General features: G+C 45.7%; 1 protein-coding gene across 1 annotated transcript in view; it reads right to left on the reverse strand.

Annotated features, from left to right (window-relative positions):
- Nucleotides 1–13067, reverse strand: part of ITGA10 (integrin subunit alpha 10) — a 456216-nt gene that overhangs the window by 300905 nt on the left and 142244 nt on the right. The window contains exons 3-4 of the mRNA XM_078670796.1: nucleotides 1972–2081; nucleotides 1737–1825 (exon numbers count right to left, since the gene is read on the reverse strand). Of these exons, the coding sequence (XP_078526922.1) occupies nucleotides 1737–1825; nucleotides 1972–2081 (199 nt within the window). The remainder of the gene's footprint in view (nucleotides 1–1736; nucleotides 1826–1971; nucleotides 2082–13067) is intronic.

Genomic DNA, 13067 nt, shown 5'->3' on the forward strand with positions numbered 1-13067 from the left:
GCTCTGCAGCTAGGATTTAAGGTACTTTGTTTAGCGGGCCTAACTTGCTCTCTGTATGTTGTCTGCGCTGCATCGTGGATGGCCTGAACTTGTGCCTTTGTCCTGGTCACTTTGAGAGAAAATTCACAAAATTCCAATTGTAGAAATTTGAAGTTACTTATCATTTTATGAAGTCCAGACACTTACATCCCAATCTAAACAATGAGAAAAGAGTGATGGACTTAGGAGCCATCAAAGTGAACTAAAACTGAACACAACCTGTTAGGAATACCCCAGAAACATTTCCTCACCGAAGGTGGTTGCAATCCCAGCGCGCCTGCGCCTTGTGCAGCTGAAAATATTGCACAGGGTTTATGTCACAGGGCCCGCCTGGTTCGGATGGGACTCTCAGAGACGATCTTGTGTAGACGGGGCTGTGGCTCTGTGGGTACTTTCCTTCACAATATTTGGGAATGTCGTTTTGTGACAGAGTATTGGAGTGGGATACATGAAGTCATGCGGGAGGTTCTGGGAGTCGCTGTGTTGGGAAGAAGCGCGGAGATGCCTCCTGAATATTTGTGAACCTACGGATCTGAATGTGGCACAAACCAAGTGGGTAACTTTAGGTAATATGATTGCGAAACGTAATATAGCACAGCGGTGGGGGTCCGAGAGGGTGCCGACCATTGAAGAATGATCGAAAAACATGGATTGGTGTATGTTCCGTGAAAAAACTGTCTATGTGGCTAGGGGCCGCCCCCGCAAGTGGACACCTGTGTGGGGGCTGTGGAACCGTTATAGGGGGGACATTTGTGTGCCACCTGTAGATTCGCCTATTGATGTTCCTACCTCTCCGTGATTGTTTATGATTATGTATCATGTTTCCCGCTTTCCCCCCCCTCTCTCCTTTTGTTGGATGATGTGCAATACGGGAGACTGTCCCCCTCATGTAATGTGGTAAATTTTTAATGTTTTTGATGCCTTGTGTTAATAAAAAGAAATATTAAAAAAAAGAATACCCCAGACACAAATCTGGTGTGCAGATTTTAATATGGTGCAATATGTGAAATACTTCAGATTCCTTGCTCATATTTTCGGAATAATAGAATCTCTTCACCGTAAAGTGTCTATCTATGAATTAGTACCAGATTAGTACCACAGGAGGACTCTTTTACGCACACTTGCATGTCTTTGTGAATCAGCCACAGAATATCCAAACCCCTATCCTTAAAGGTAAGAAGAAAGTACAGACCTTTCTATTTTTGTATATCTACTATCTGTATATGAATATTTCCTGAATATTCCCATTTTAGATGTTTTGGAGCGATTTCACGAAAGCATGTAAGAGTACATAAAAGAGAGGTTTGGTGGTACTGCTGTGCAGATTTCAAAATGCCTTTGTACAACAGGAGAACTTCAGCATTACCTCCAGTGCTATACCCCATGCCGGGGATCACGCCCATGTGGCACCAGCTCCCGCCCCGCAATAGAACCAATACACCCGTCTCATTGCAACCAGAAAACTCCATTAAAGCCTCATTCTTGCTCCATTAATCAACTATCTTACCATCAACTAATTAAGACAAATATTTTCAGTGAAGTATTTTCAGATCCTGAATTTTAAAAATAAAAATTTCTTTAAGACATGGTTGTGCCAGTTCTGCTTCTTTCTCTTCCAATGCAGTGAAACTTTCTTTAAACAAAGTGTTCCCTTTCAGAATATGAATTTTCATACCCATGGCTGGAAAGCTACTCACCACAAACCCATCTTGTTTGTTGTCCATTAGCGTCATGCCAAAGTGCATGTTCTTAATTTCTTTTGAAACATTTTGCAGGGCAGTCGTGCCTAAATTCCGAGGTAATATAAACAAAAATGAATTATTAGAGTAAGCGGAATCTTTTTTTTTTTAAGTCGCAAAAGGCCACCCGCCCTCATCATTTCAATACCAGTCAGATAAAATATTCGAACCAGACACCACAAACAGTTCATACCTAAATTGACTTTGGCACACGAAGAGTTCTTTTCTGCTCCCACAGTGCATTTGTACACGTCGCCTTTCCTGTTTTCTGCCGTTCCATCCCAGGGGGCACCTACAAGCATCCTGTAGGAAAAAGAATTTGTGTTTTTTAGATTTTATCTAGTGTTAAACTTACTTATTCGGTCCATACTTAAATCTCAAAAGAGCTGGGCAGACAACTCTACCAGTCCAGAAGACAAGCTTTTTCGGGTACAGGATTCTGGGAAATATCCTGGTATCCGGGTTACACTGTCCATAGTTGAATCGAAATACGTGGTCTTTCTATTAGAAGACAGATATTTTTGTTCACACTCCTTTCATATGCTCCTACCAAGCTACACACGCTCAGACACTCAAACGTACACACTCACATGCGCACATGTACACTATTCACTCCCCACAGCTACCCAGTTTTTACTCGCTTCCATGGTTAGTTATGATGCCTCAAAGCATCCTGCTTTCCCGGTCACCAGCTCACCAGTATCATCTACTGATCCCCCAGATAATCATGCACTCAACTGATGAATGTAACCAACCCACTAGCACTACCATGGAACTAGCTCTTCTAGTTAACATCACCAACTTCTTCAGTCTGTACCACAGTGTCACCAGCTCACCAGTTTCACAGACTGATTCCTATGAAAGCTATTGCTAACCTCATCAATTTAACCAACTCACTATCTACCACAATACTAGCTCATCTAGCTAACCTCACCGACTTCTTCAGTCTGCGCTGAAAAGCTACCAGCTCACTAGTGTCGGCGACTGACTCTGACAAAAGTGCTCAAATCTCTTTGTCAATGTAATGTTCACTATCTACTATGTAACTAGCTCATCTAGTAAATATCACAACTTCCACAGGCCACGCCGCAAGCTAAAAACCCTCAGTGAAACTTGATTACCTTCCTCAATGTGAACATCACACTCCCTCAACCCCTCTGGTCAGTCAGTGGTGAGGAGTCCTCAGATTTTAACTCTAGCAATGCTTCCGGGTTAACCCAATCCATGCAAGTGGACCACTCCCCTTCCAGGACACTTCCTGCTTGCCTGAAGAAGGCCTCACACTCCCCTTAAAGAAACATGTCAGTCCCCTCACAAGCCAGCTCTCCCCTCTACATTAATGCAGCTTATTTCTATGCAAGGGAACTAGTAGATCACAAAAGCAATAGGAGTAAGCTTCTTTCTACACCACCTGTTCACTCCTTTAAAGGCATCTCCAGACCCCCGCTAACATCTAACACAGCAACGTCCTACAACGCTTATTGTTGATTTTTAAAGATGCAAGACTGAGTCACGAAAACCATATTTTTCTTCACTGGATGGTACAATTCAAGAAAAGAAGCCCATTCCCATCCATTAAACATTTCCTCCCCACAGCTCCCCTTTCCTGAAAACACCAGCCCACTCCTGTTAATGGCTTCTGCTTGCACCCCCAGTGAAATCAGATATAACTCTGGCCACTAGAATAATCCAGCAATAAAGGACCACATTATTCAGCAGGGTTCACAAAATTAGGTGGCATGAAAAAGCTTATGATGCAGCAGAATGTGTTACAATCTGGATAGTCAAGTTGTAATAAGGCGGACGGGATATCTGTCACATTTTTGAACGGAGTATACAGGCTGGAAAACTCTAAATTAGGCCCTGAGCTCGACTGGATCACATGAGTGGATTTATCCATTAGTTGGGGAAGGGAAACATAACGTAGCAGGGGATTCTGCTCAGTGTAACCCATTAAAAGCACAGAAAAATTTATTATACAATTAGCTAGATTGTTAGAGACAATAAAGTAATTAATAATGCTAGAACAAAACCTACCTGTAAAGGAAGGGGGAACAACAGCTGTCCAAGTCCATTGCCCATTGTACATTAAACAGATTTCTGTCGGAGATCAAAACTAGTAAATGAAACCACCCTTAGAAAAGGATGTAAAATCTTTGTCAGGCTGGGCAGAATGGCACAAGTGATGTGAGTCTTGGGTGAAGTGGACCCAAGAGCAGGATGGTTGGCAGTCTCTTGTGGGCAAATTCAACTAACGCCATCCAATGATTCCACAGGGGCAACACGATTTTGGATAGGGATTGTTGATAAGAGTTTGTTAGCTATAACTAATTTTTGGTGGAAGACAGGCAGTGGTTATAGATAATATAAAGGTTCTGTGAAAAGAAACCTAAAGGAACAGCCCTGTTCTTGGTTCTCAAAAGTGAGTTGCATTCAATCAACCATATTAAGGAGGGATAACAATCAATTTATTTTTAAAGTGGACGGCAATGCAGTTCCCTGGGACTTGTTTAATGGATCTACCCACTCAGGAGACCCGTCTCATAAACGCAATCTCTTTATAGAAGGAGGGAAAACCACAGGTGTGATTATGTAGCAAGATAACAGGTGTGTTCTTTAATTGAGAAGAAGACTCTTGTTTCTCTCTTGCCAGAAAAGGAACAGTGGTAAGACAAAACATAAGATACCCTGGCTCTTGAAAGAGAGAAAAGGTTAAGTGGGTTAGAACCCACTGGTGGCAGCAATATTCCTAGAGATAGGGAAAGGTCTCATGACCACAGAAGAAGATTGTCCCTCCCTATCAGGTTGGGGATGACATCCACAAATGGATAACTGCTTTGGAGAGGGCTTGCAAAGTACAGCAGGTACCCCAGAGTTAGTGGGCAGCAATCTTATGGCTCTCCTTTGCAGACAAAGGTAGAGATAAGCTCCTTACAGTAAGCAAACAGGATGCTGACAACTACATTGTCCTGAAGAGTGCTCTGATAGATGGGTTTGGCTTAACCACTGAGCAGTACTACAGGTTGCTGTTCAGAGATACCCAGAAGACACAGACTCAGGACTGGACTGACTTTGTAGATTGTGCTACTAACGCTCTAGAAGGCTGGTAACTGGGCAGTAAAATAATGCCTATACATGATTGTATAATTTGATCATGAGAGAACAAATACTTAACAACTGTCAGAACCAGTTATTGCATCAACACCTGATTGACTCTGATCTGACCTCTCCCCAAGAATTGGGAACGAAGGCAGACAAATGGGTCAGAACCAGGGTGAAGCAGAAGGTACAGAACCAAGGTGGATATCAGAAGAAGCAAGACCAAAAGGGTGGGGAGAAAGCAAAAGACCAGAAGTCTTCTCAAGGTCCCCAAAAAGCTTCTAATGGTGGGGGTTCCCAACCTGCAAAAAAGAAAGAAGGTCCTAAGAAACCATGGTGCAAGTATGTAAGGTAAATACTCACTGGACCAGTGAGTGCACCAAGGAGGAGGCAGCTCCAACCACCATTGCCCCTAAGGCAACTGTTCCCCCTAGTACAGCTAATAGTGGTGGTTCTCAATAGAAGGGTGTAGTAGGGTTGACCCTGGGAACTGAGATGGATTCTGGCCTAGTCAGAATACCACCTCAAGCTGTTCTTGTCTGTGATGTGGACATGGCTATGTCCTCTACTGTGAGCCCCAGCAACTTGGACAAGTACAGACAGACTCCTTTAATTAATAAAAAAGTGGCTCACTCCTACAGGGACACATGTGCCAGTCCTAACTTTGTGGACCCTGGACAGATCATACTGGGTGACAATTACCTAGTGACCAATGCCACTACCACCCATAGTGTGGCAATTGATAATTTCTCCTGGGGAGGGGTAACTGGCCTCAAAAGAGTTGTTGTTAGTTCAGACCTCCCTGTAGAATGTTTGCTTGGCAATGACTTAGAATCTTCAGTCTGGTCTGAAGTGGAGTATAGGACTCATGCAGAAATGCTAGGTATCTCAGCACATGTCTTTGCTGTGACCAGGTCACAGGCCAAAAAGTGCAACACTGAACAGGACCTGGATCCTGAAACTATGGACCAGTTGCCTACCAGGAGGTAGAGCAGTAGGGTTAAGGCAGTGCCTTCACCCTTTCCTCAGGATGAGGATCAGCCTTCCAAGGAAGCTGATTGTGAGACCCAAGAAGGAACTGTCCTAGAAGAGCTTGAGCCTGATCAGGTTGAGTTTCTTGGGACAGGGGGACCTTCAAGGGCAGATCTGAGGCAGGCGCAGTTGGACTGCCCTTCTTCTGAACCCCTCATACAGCAAGCTTCTGCTGAGGCTGCTGAGAATGCTAATGGAACCCATAGAGTGTATTGGGATGAAGGGATACTGTATTCAGATTCTAGAGACCCCAAGCCTGGTGCTTCCAGGAGGTTGGTCATACCTTTGGCATTCAGGGGCTTCCTTCTTACATTAGCCCATGATATTACCTTCGCAGGACATCTTGGCCAGAAAAAGACTTGGGACAGGCTTGTCCCTCACTTTCACTGGCCCCACATGTCAGAAGACACCAAGGAGTTTTGTTGCTCCTGTGTCACCTGCCAAGCCAGTAGCAAGTCAGGTGGCACCACAAAGGCCCCCCTAATACCACTACCTGTGGTGGGGTTCCCTTTGAAAGAGTTGGGATAGACATTGTTGGACCAATGGATCCCCAAACAGCATCTGGGCACAGGTTTATTCTGGTGGTAGTGGATCATGCCACCAGATACCCAGAAGCTATTCCCCTAAGGACCACAACAGTACCTGTTGTGGCAAGAGCCCTCCTGGGAGTTTTCTCAAGATTGGGTTTTTTCGACGGAGGTTGTCTCAGACAGAAGTGCAAACTTTATGTCTGGATATTTGACTGCTAAGTGGAAGGAGTGTGGAGTGAACTACAAGTTCACCACACCCTATCATCCACAGTGTTATGGTCTGGTGGAGAGATTCAACAAGACCTTAAAGGGCATGATTAAGGGTTTACCTGAAAAGCTTAGGTGAAGATGGGGTATCCTTCTGCCCTGCCTTTTGTTTGCTTACAGAGAGGTCCCACAGAAGGGGGTTGGCTACAGCCTTTTTGAACTTCTGTTTGGGCACCCTGTAAGAGGACCTCTTTGTCTGGTGAAGGAAGGATGGGATTTACCTCTCAAAGCTCCAAAGCAAGACATTGTGGACTATGTACTTGGTCTCCGTTCCAGGATGGCTGAGTATATGAACAAGCATTTGCAATGCAATAGGTCTCGCAGTAATGAGAGTTTGAGCTATTGGCATTGTAAATGACAATGCCTTTTATTTATGTGTTGTTTTAAAACCTGTTAAATAAAAGGCATTGTCATTTATATTGCAAATGTGTCCTATATTTTTTTTTAAGTGTTAGGAGAGCGTGTGTCCTGCCTGCAACAGCAAGCAGGACAAAGCTATTTGAGAAAATAGTTCTTGGAAGCTGTAATTAAAGCCTACAGAGTAACAACAAATGTAACAGGGGGTGTCGCCATGGGAGGTTACAAAATGAGAAAAGGTGGTACTAGGGAGGGACTGCTAAGCTATGAACAGCCACAATTTGCAGTTGACAATGACACAAGACAATTAAAAATATGGGCAGAGCTTCAAGTCCCTACCTCAAATCAGCATGCCTCGCAGAGCAGCGCGTGCGCTGCCCAGGCTCGACCTAAAAAAAAAACCAAAGGCATTGCGAGACCTTTTAGCTTTGCCAATGCAGGTTTTTAATGCACTTTGAGCACTGATAAAACATCACACATAACCATACTGAAAACCTTAAAATGTCAAACATAAGCAGCCGGAAACTTGACACCTGGGTTGTTAATAACTACAGACAAGGGTAATTTTGAATGTTATTGTGAGTTTTAGATCAATTTATTTTTAATAGCTGGTTTGCTTATTTACAAATACAATAACTTACAATGATTTATTACATTAACACATTCAGTCGCACTAAAACTTCACACATAACCATACTGAAAACCTCAAAATGTCAAACATAAGAGGCGGAAACTTGACACCTAGGTTGTTAATAACTACGGACAAGCGTAATTTGGAATGTTATTGTGAGTTTTAGATAAAAAAAAATTTCAATTGGTGGTGTGCTTTTTTACTAAAATAATAACTTACAATGATTCATTACATTAACACACTCATTCGCATTGCTGTTGCAAATAGGTGCAGCTCTTCCTCTGAAAGTCTTCTGACAGAGCGATGCTCAGTCAGAGCGCCGTTTGATGACGTATTATTTAGGGCGCACGGCCAATCGAAATGCACGCTGCTTTGTTGCGACAGGATACGGCGAGGAGTCGGAGATGGCGTCGCAGCAGATGCAGGGACAGATGATGCAGATGAATGCTCAGATGATGAACGTAGCACCAGGTCCCAGTGGGGGTCCTGCACCCCGGGGGCACAACAGCACCTCTTCTCTGGTCCCATGGGCCCTGTTCAGCAACTGCAGCAGCTTCAAGATTTCGATCCCGTGCAAAAGTACAGGCCGCTTATACCACAACTAAAGGAAAGCCTGCAGGTGAGAACCCGCGCTCGTTACATTGCTGATTTGGGTGTTCGTTACTGGCGCATGTGAACTGTGATTTTTGTAGTCTTGAATCTATACTTTGAGCCAGTTGTACAAACACTTATGCTTACAGTTCATGTCAAATTGGTACCCCGCAGCTCGAAGCTTAATTTGTGGGTGACATGGAGCGTTCTGGTCATTTTAGCTAGAGTACCACAGCAATTGCAGCCCCGTTGAAGGTACGAGGAAGAGCGAGCGAGTTAATATGGTGCATCTCGAAAGAAAACCTCTCATTTTTAACTCTATTTTACAGGCACAGCCTTGTCAAACGAAATAACCCAGGCCAGAGTTGTTGGGTAAAAATGTGACTTCGACTTATACATCTCCCTAACTTTACCTCTGTACTGCTCAGAAGATTTGTTTGAAGTTAGCCGCTTTAGAGAGTAGTAAGCCGAGAAAAGGGGTGCTAAAAGGCTGCATGCCCCGCCAAGAACTCCCTTCTGTATAACCCAATGTGTGGGTTTAAACCTGAATGTCGATACGTTTTTCTTTTTGTGTGTTTCCGTAGTAGGTAAGGCAGAACGTTTTTGGGCCACACTCGAGACCTGCTCGCGATTTGGGAAGGGGGGCCGCATTGGCTTTCTCTCCATGTGTTGACGAGGGAATGGTCTAAGTGTTAGAGTCTCAAACCACTGTGCACGGTATTAACTTTGTCCCATAAGTAGCAACGTCCAAATAAGTAGTTCAGTGGCCTAGAAAATATATCCTGATATTTGAAGATCAAAACATTCTGGGTGTCAGGATATTGTGAACGGATTAATGTAGTGATATTAATAGGAACAAGACAGAGCGTGCTGCGCTTGGAGCGCGTGTGCACATTACAAAAACGAAAGTGGAGCTTGCGATGATGGAAGGGAGATGTGCACATGCGCGTGTTCACGGGCGCGTACACACACCCCAATCGGCGCGTTCCCCCGGTCTGTATCACTTGGCAGGCAAGACGGTAACAATAGGTCTCGCTGGCGACTGCGTCGCCATGTGCGAGACCTAAAAAGGGAAGCACTGTAAGAGACACATTTTGTACATTTGAACCTATGTGGGTCAAAGTCTACTTGCAATTCTCTCTCTTGAAGTTAACTTTGAGAGTTGATGAAGCATATTGGTCCACTTTCGAATCACAAGATTAAAAAAAGACATATTGATGAAGAAAATATAAAGGTGGTTGTGTATTTGTCTATGGTCTGGGGTTGCTAAATTGACCCATATGACACCTACACTTAACAAGCATTTTGGCATAACTTGTTGTGACCTCAGTAGCACCTGTGTACTTTCAACCTTATAGGCAACCCATATGTGCATTGCATCCCCACACTTTTGAAGTGGTCTGTGCTAACATTAAACGATTGTGCAAGACAGCATCCCTTAGGAAAACCCACATATATATGGTATTGTCAGATTTTGGACATCAAGTAGTAGGTTCTTTGTCAGCCTTGCAAGATCAGTTTGTCTTTTTGAGAAAGGCAACTAAATATTTTTCCACTTTGTTTGTGAGAATCTCCACATTTTTCATTACATCTTCAGACTGAAATACAAATTTTGCAGGGTAGCACTAATATATATTGCTTAATGTGCTTGAAAAAGTATAGTTTGTGTGGGTTCAAACAAGTTAAAGAGGAATATATGTTTATACAACACAACTTCAATTTAAAAAAAAAAAAGTTCTGGCACAAGGGGAGTGAGGGGATTAAAATATAACCAAGCTGAGAATCCACAGGGCATTGGATGGCCCCAATAGGACTTTGAATTCTGACAGTGAATGCAAAGGACTATGGTTCTCTCATTGAAGCATAGAAGTCATAAATACATTATTTCTAAAGCACTGCAACACCCCAGGTAGCTCTAGAATGGTTCGTGTACATACCCTGGCAAGATAATAGTAACAGATGATTGGGAGAAACACACTGGACCCAAAGGAAGCAGTTCAATGTGCGTGAATATTTTACCACTTTTCCCTTCCCTTATATTTTTTTCTTTCATTTCACCGGTCTCACATTGCGTGATTTGGTGATTGGGGGCAGTGTTACTTGTAGGTTGCTGGGCACTTCCTTTGTTGTGTGGTGAGTTCCTGTTTTGGTTCAATTGCTCGGGTTCGCTCACCATGTGTGAAGGGGCGTCTTCACCTGTGTCTGTTTGGGCTGTTTCCATGCGGCATAGTTTCCTAGTTCTGCAGGTGGATGACATTATTGCAGATTCAGGAGCTGCGCTGTATACTGTGTAGGGGTTTGGAACCTGCCCATGCTGTCAGATTACCTGAGTTGCTAAAGTTTCAATCTGTGCTTTTACACAGTTGTTGATTTCGGCTGTCCATTCTGCGCTACCAAGGCCTGCGGTGCATGGTCCTGAGGATAGGTCTTTATTTGGGTGATGCTGGGTTGTGGCCCTAGATCCCTGGCTGTTGTGGGGTTTTTCCGCACAGTTTGTTTCCTCTGTGGTGGTTGACCTTCCCTTCCATGGTGTCCTGTTGTACATCCTGACTTCTGCATGGCTTACCGCAGATACGCAGGGTTTTCTGCGTTTTCTGGGATGGCGGTCTCGCCTTGGCAGACTTTGGCTCTCACTTTCCTCCATTTCCGTATGCTGCTTCTTCTTTTGGGGTGCGTGCTGGCTCTTGTTCAGCCTGTACTTCACTGGTCCTTCTCATGGGTTGTGTGGAGTTGTTTGGCTGTTTACGGGCCCTCCTTCCTGTATTGGCTTGGTGGGTTGAGTCTTCTCCTCGGCTGACGTGGCACTGGTGCCTTGGCCCACTTCTGTGGCTCCTTGGCTTTTTGGCTACCTCTACTGACAGTCTGTGGGGCGGTGCTCTGTCTTCCTCTCGGCCCTTTCGTGGGTGGGGGGGCTGTGTTCCGTTTGGTTCCCAGCCACTGTTGCGCCTGCGGCTGCCCCTGGGTGTTGGTCGTCTGGGGCTTTGGGTATTGTTGTGCCCTGGGGGGGGGTCTCCGTGACCTGTTGGTTGCGGTTGCGTCTCTTCTTCTTTCGGTCTGTGTCCTACTCCTGGTGTTCATCTGGTAGTGGGTTCCCTGTCTCAGTTGCTGTTGTTGTGGTTTTGGGGGCTCGGATCCGTTGTTCCTGGCTTGCTGGTCCGGTCTGCTTTCCGGTTGGTGGGTCCTGTCGGTCTTTGCTCTTGGTTGCCGGATTCCTTTCCAGGCCGTCCCCCTTTTTGAGCTGTTTTCAAGGTTGCTCCGTTGTCCTTTGGCGTGTTGCGTTTTTCCTTCTTCTTTGGGCATCGGCCTGTTTTTGGCTCTGGGCACTGTTGTGCTGGTTCCAGTGGCGGAGCGGGCCAGGGTTCCTCTTCCTCTTTGTTCCTGGTCCTGGCGCCCGTTAGTTCCTTTCTGCACGGTTCTGTGTCCTGGGGCTTTATACCGTTTGGTGCTGCTGGGTGGTTGTTCCCTTTGCGATCTGTTGTTCCCCTCTTCCTGGTGGGTGTTTTTTTTGGCTTCCCTGGCTTTGGGAGTTGACTGTTTTTCACGTTCCATCCGTCCGGCTAGTCCGCGGTTCCTGCGGTTTGCTGTGGATGGGTTCCTTTCTCTGTTTTGTGTGTTGCCTTTCAGCCTCTCTCCTGCTACCCAGGTTTTTCCACTGTGCTGGCTCCTGCTGTGCAGGTTTTTTGCCAATTGGAAATTCCACCCTACTTGCACCTGTTCTTCTAAGTTGTGCAGGGTCAGGCCTGGTCAATACCTGGATGGGTGACCGCCGGGATGGCCAGGTGCTGTAGGCTTTTCCCTATGTGGCTTTTGCCCAGTTTCTGCTTCCACCCTCCTTGTGGCTATTCTGGAGATGGTGGCGTTGATGGCCTTGTTTCCGGTTTCTGGGGTTTGTATTGGTCTGGCCATTTTTCATCTGGTTCCTGTTCTGGGCCTTTGGTTTCTCTGGGCCTGTTCGTCACTTTGCAGGGGGCTGTTTTCTCCCTTCGGCTCGATTCTCTTCCCTGTTGACTCTTTTGCTAGTCCTGCTGGGTCGCCCTTCTGCCCTTCGGGGTTGGTTGTGGCTCCAGGGGGTGGTGGCTGCCTCCACGGCTGTGGTTCCTTGGGCTTACCTGCTCCTCCTGTCCTTGGTGTTTCTTCTGATGTACTCTTTTTCCATGCAGGTTACGTGGCTCTGGTTCCTCTCTCTCCTGTTCTGGTTCCAACTTTGCCATGGTGGCTTTGCTCTCCCAACCTGGTGTTTGGGGTGCGTTTCAGCTCCCTTCTCTCTTCTTGTTGTCCTTGGATGCCTGTCCTTGGGGTTGGGGGCCACGTTGGGGTCCTTGGTGGCCGACGAGTTTTTTGTTTCGTGCTGGCCTTCCTGTGCCTCATTGTTGCTTGGGCCTTCTTAGGGGGACCAGTTGCATGTCTCTGTTCCTGCTGGCTTTCATGTTTTGTTCCTACAACGCTATGGCTCCTTGGTATGTCTTGTGCCTCTGGTGGCACAGGCTCCCATGGCTCACTCTGGGCAGTGTCTCCTCTGTTGGCTTTGAGTTTCTGTTCGGGAACGTCTGAGTTTTCATTCGTAGACGCAGCTTGGGCCGTTTCCTCCTGTCCTCTGTTTTGTGCCATCTGGTGCTCGCTTTGGTGGCGCATTTTCTTTGTTTGGTTCAATTTGGTATGGCCCCTGCACATTTCCTTGGACTTCGGGCGTTCTGTATGCCTTCCCTCCTATTTTTTCCTCTCTAATAGTCGGGGGATGTAAGGGGGGGTGTGTAGGTGTCTGTATCGTTGGCGTCGCTGTCT

This window comes from Lissotriton helveticus, chromosome 12 (assembly GCF_964261635.1).
Source record: "Lissotriton helveticus chromosome 12, aLisHel1.1, whole genome shotgun sequence".
Taxonomy (NCBI): Eukaryota; Metazoa; Chordata; class Amphibia; order Caudata; family Salamandridae; genus Lissotriton; species Lissotriton helveticus.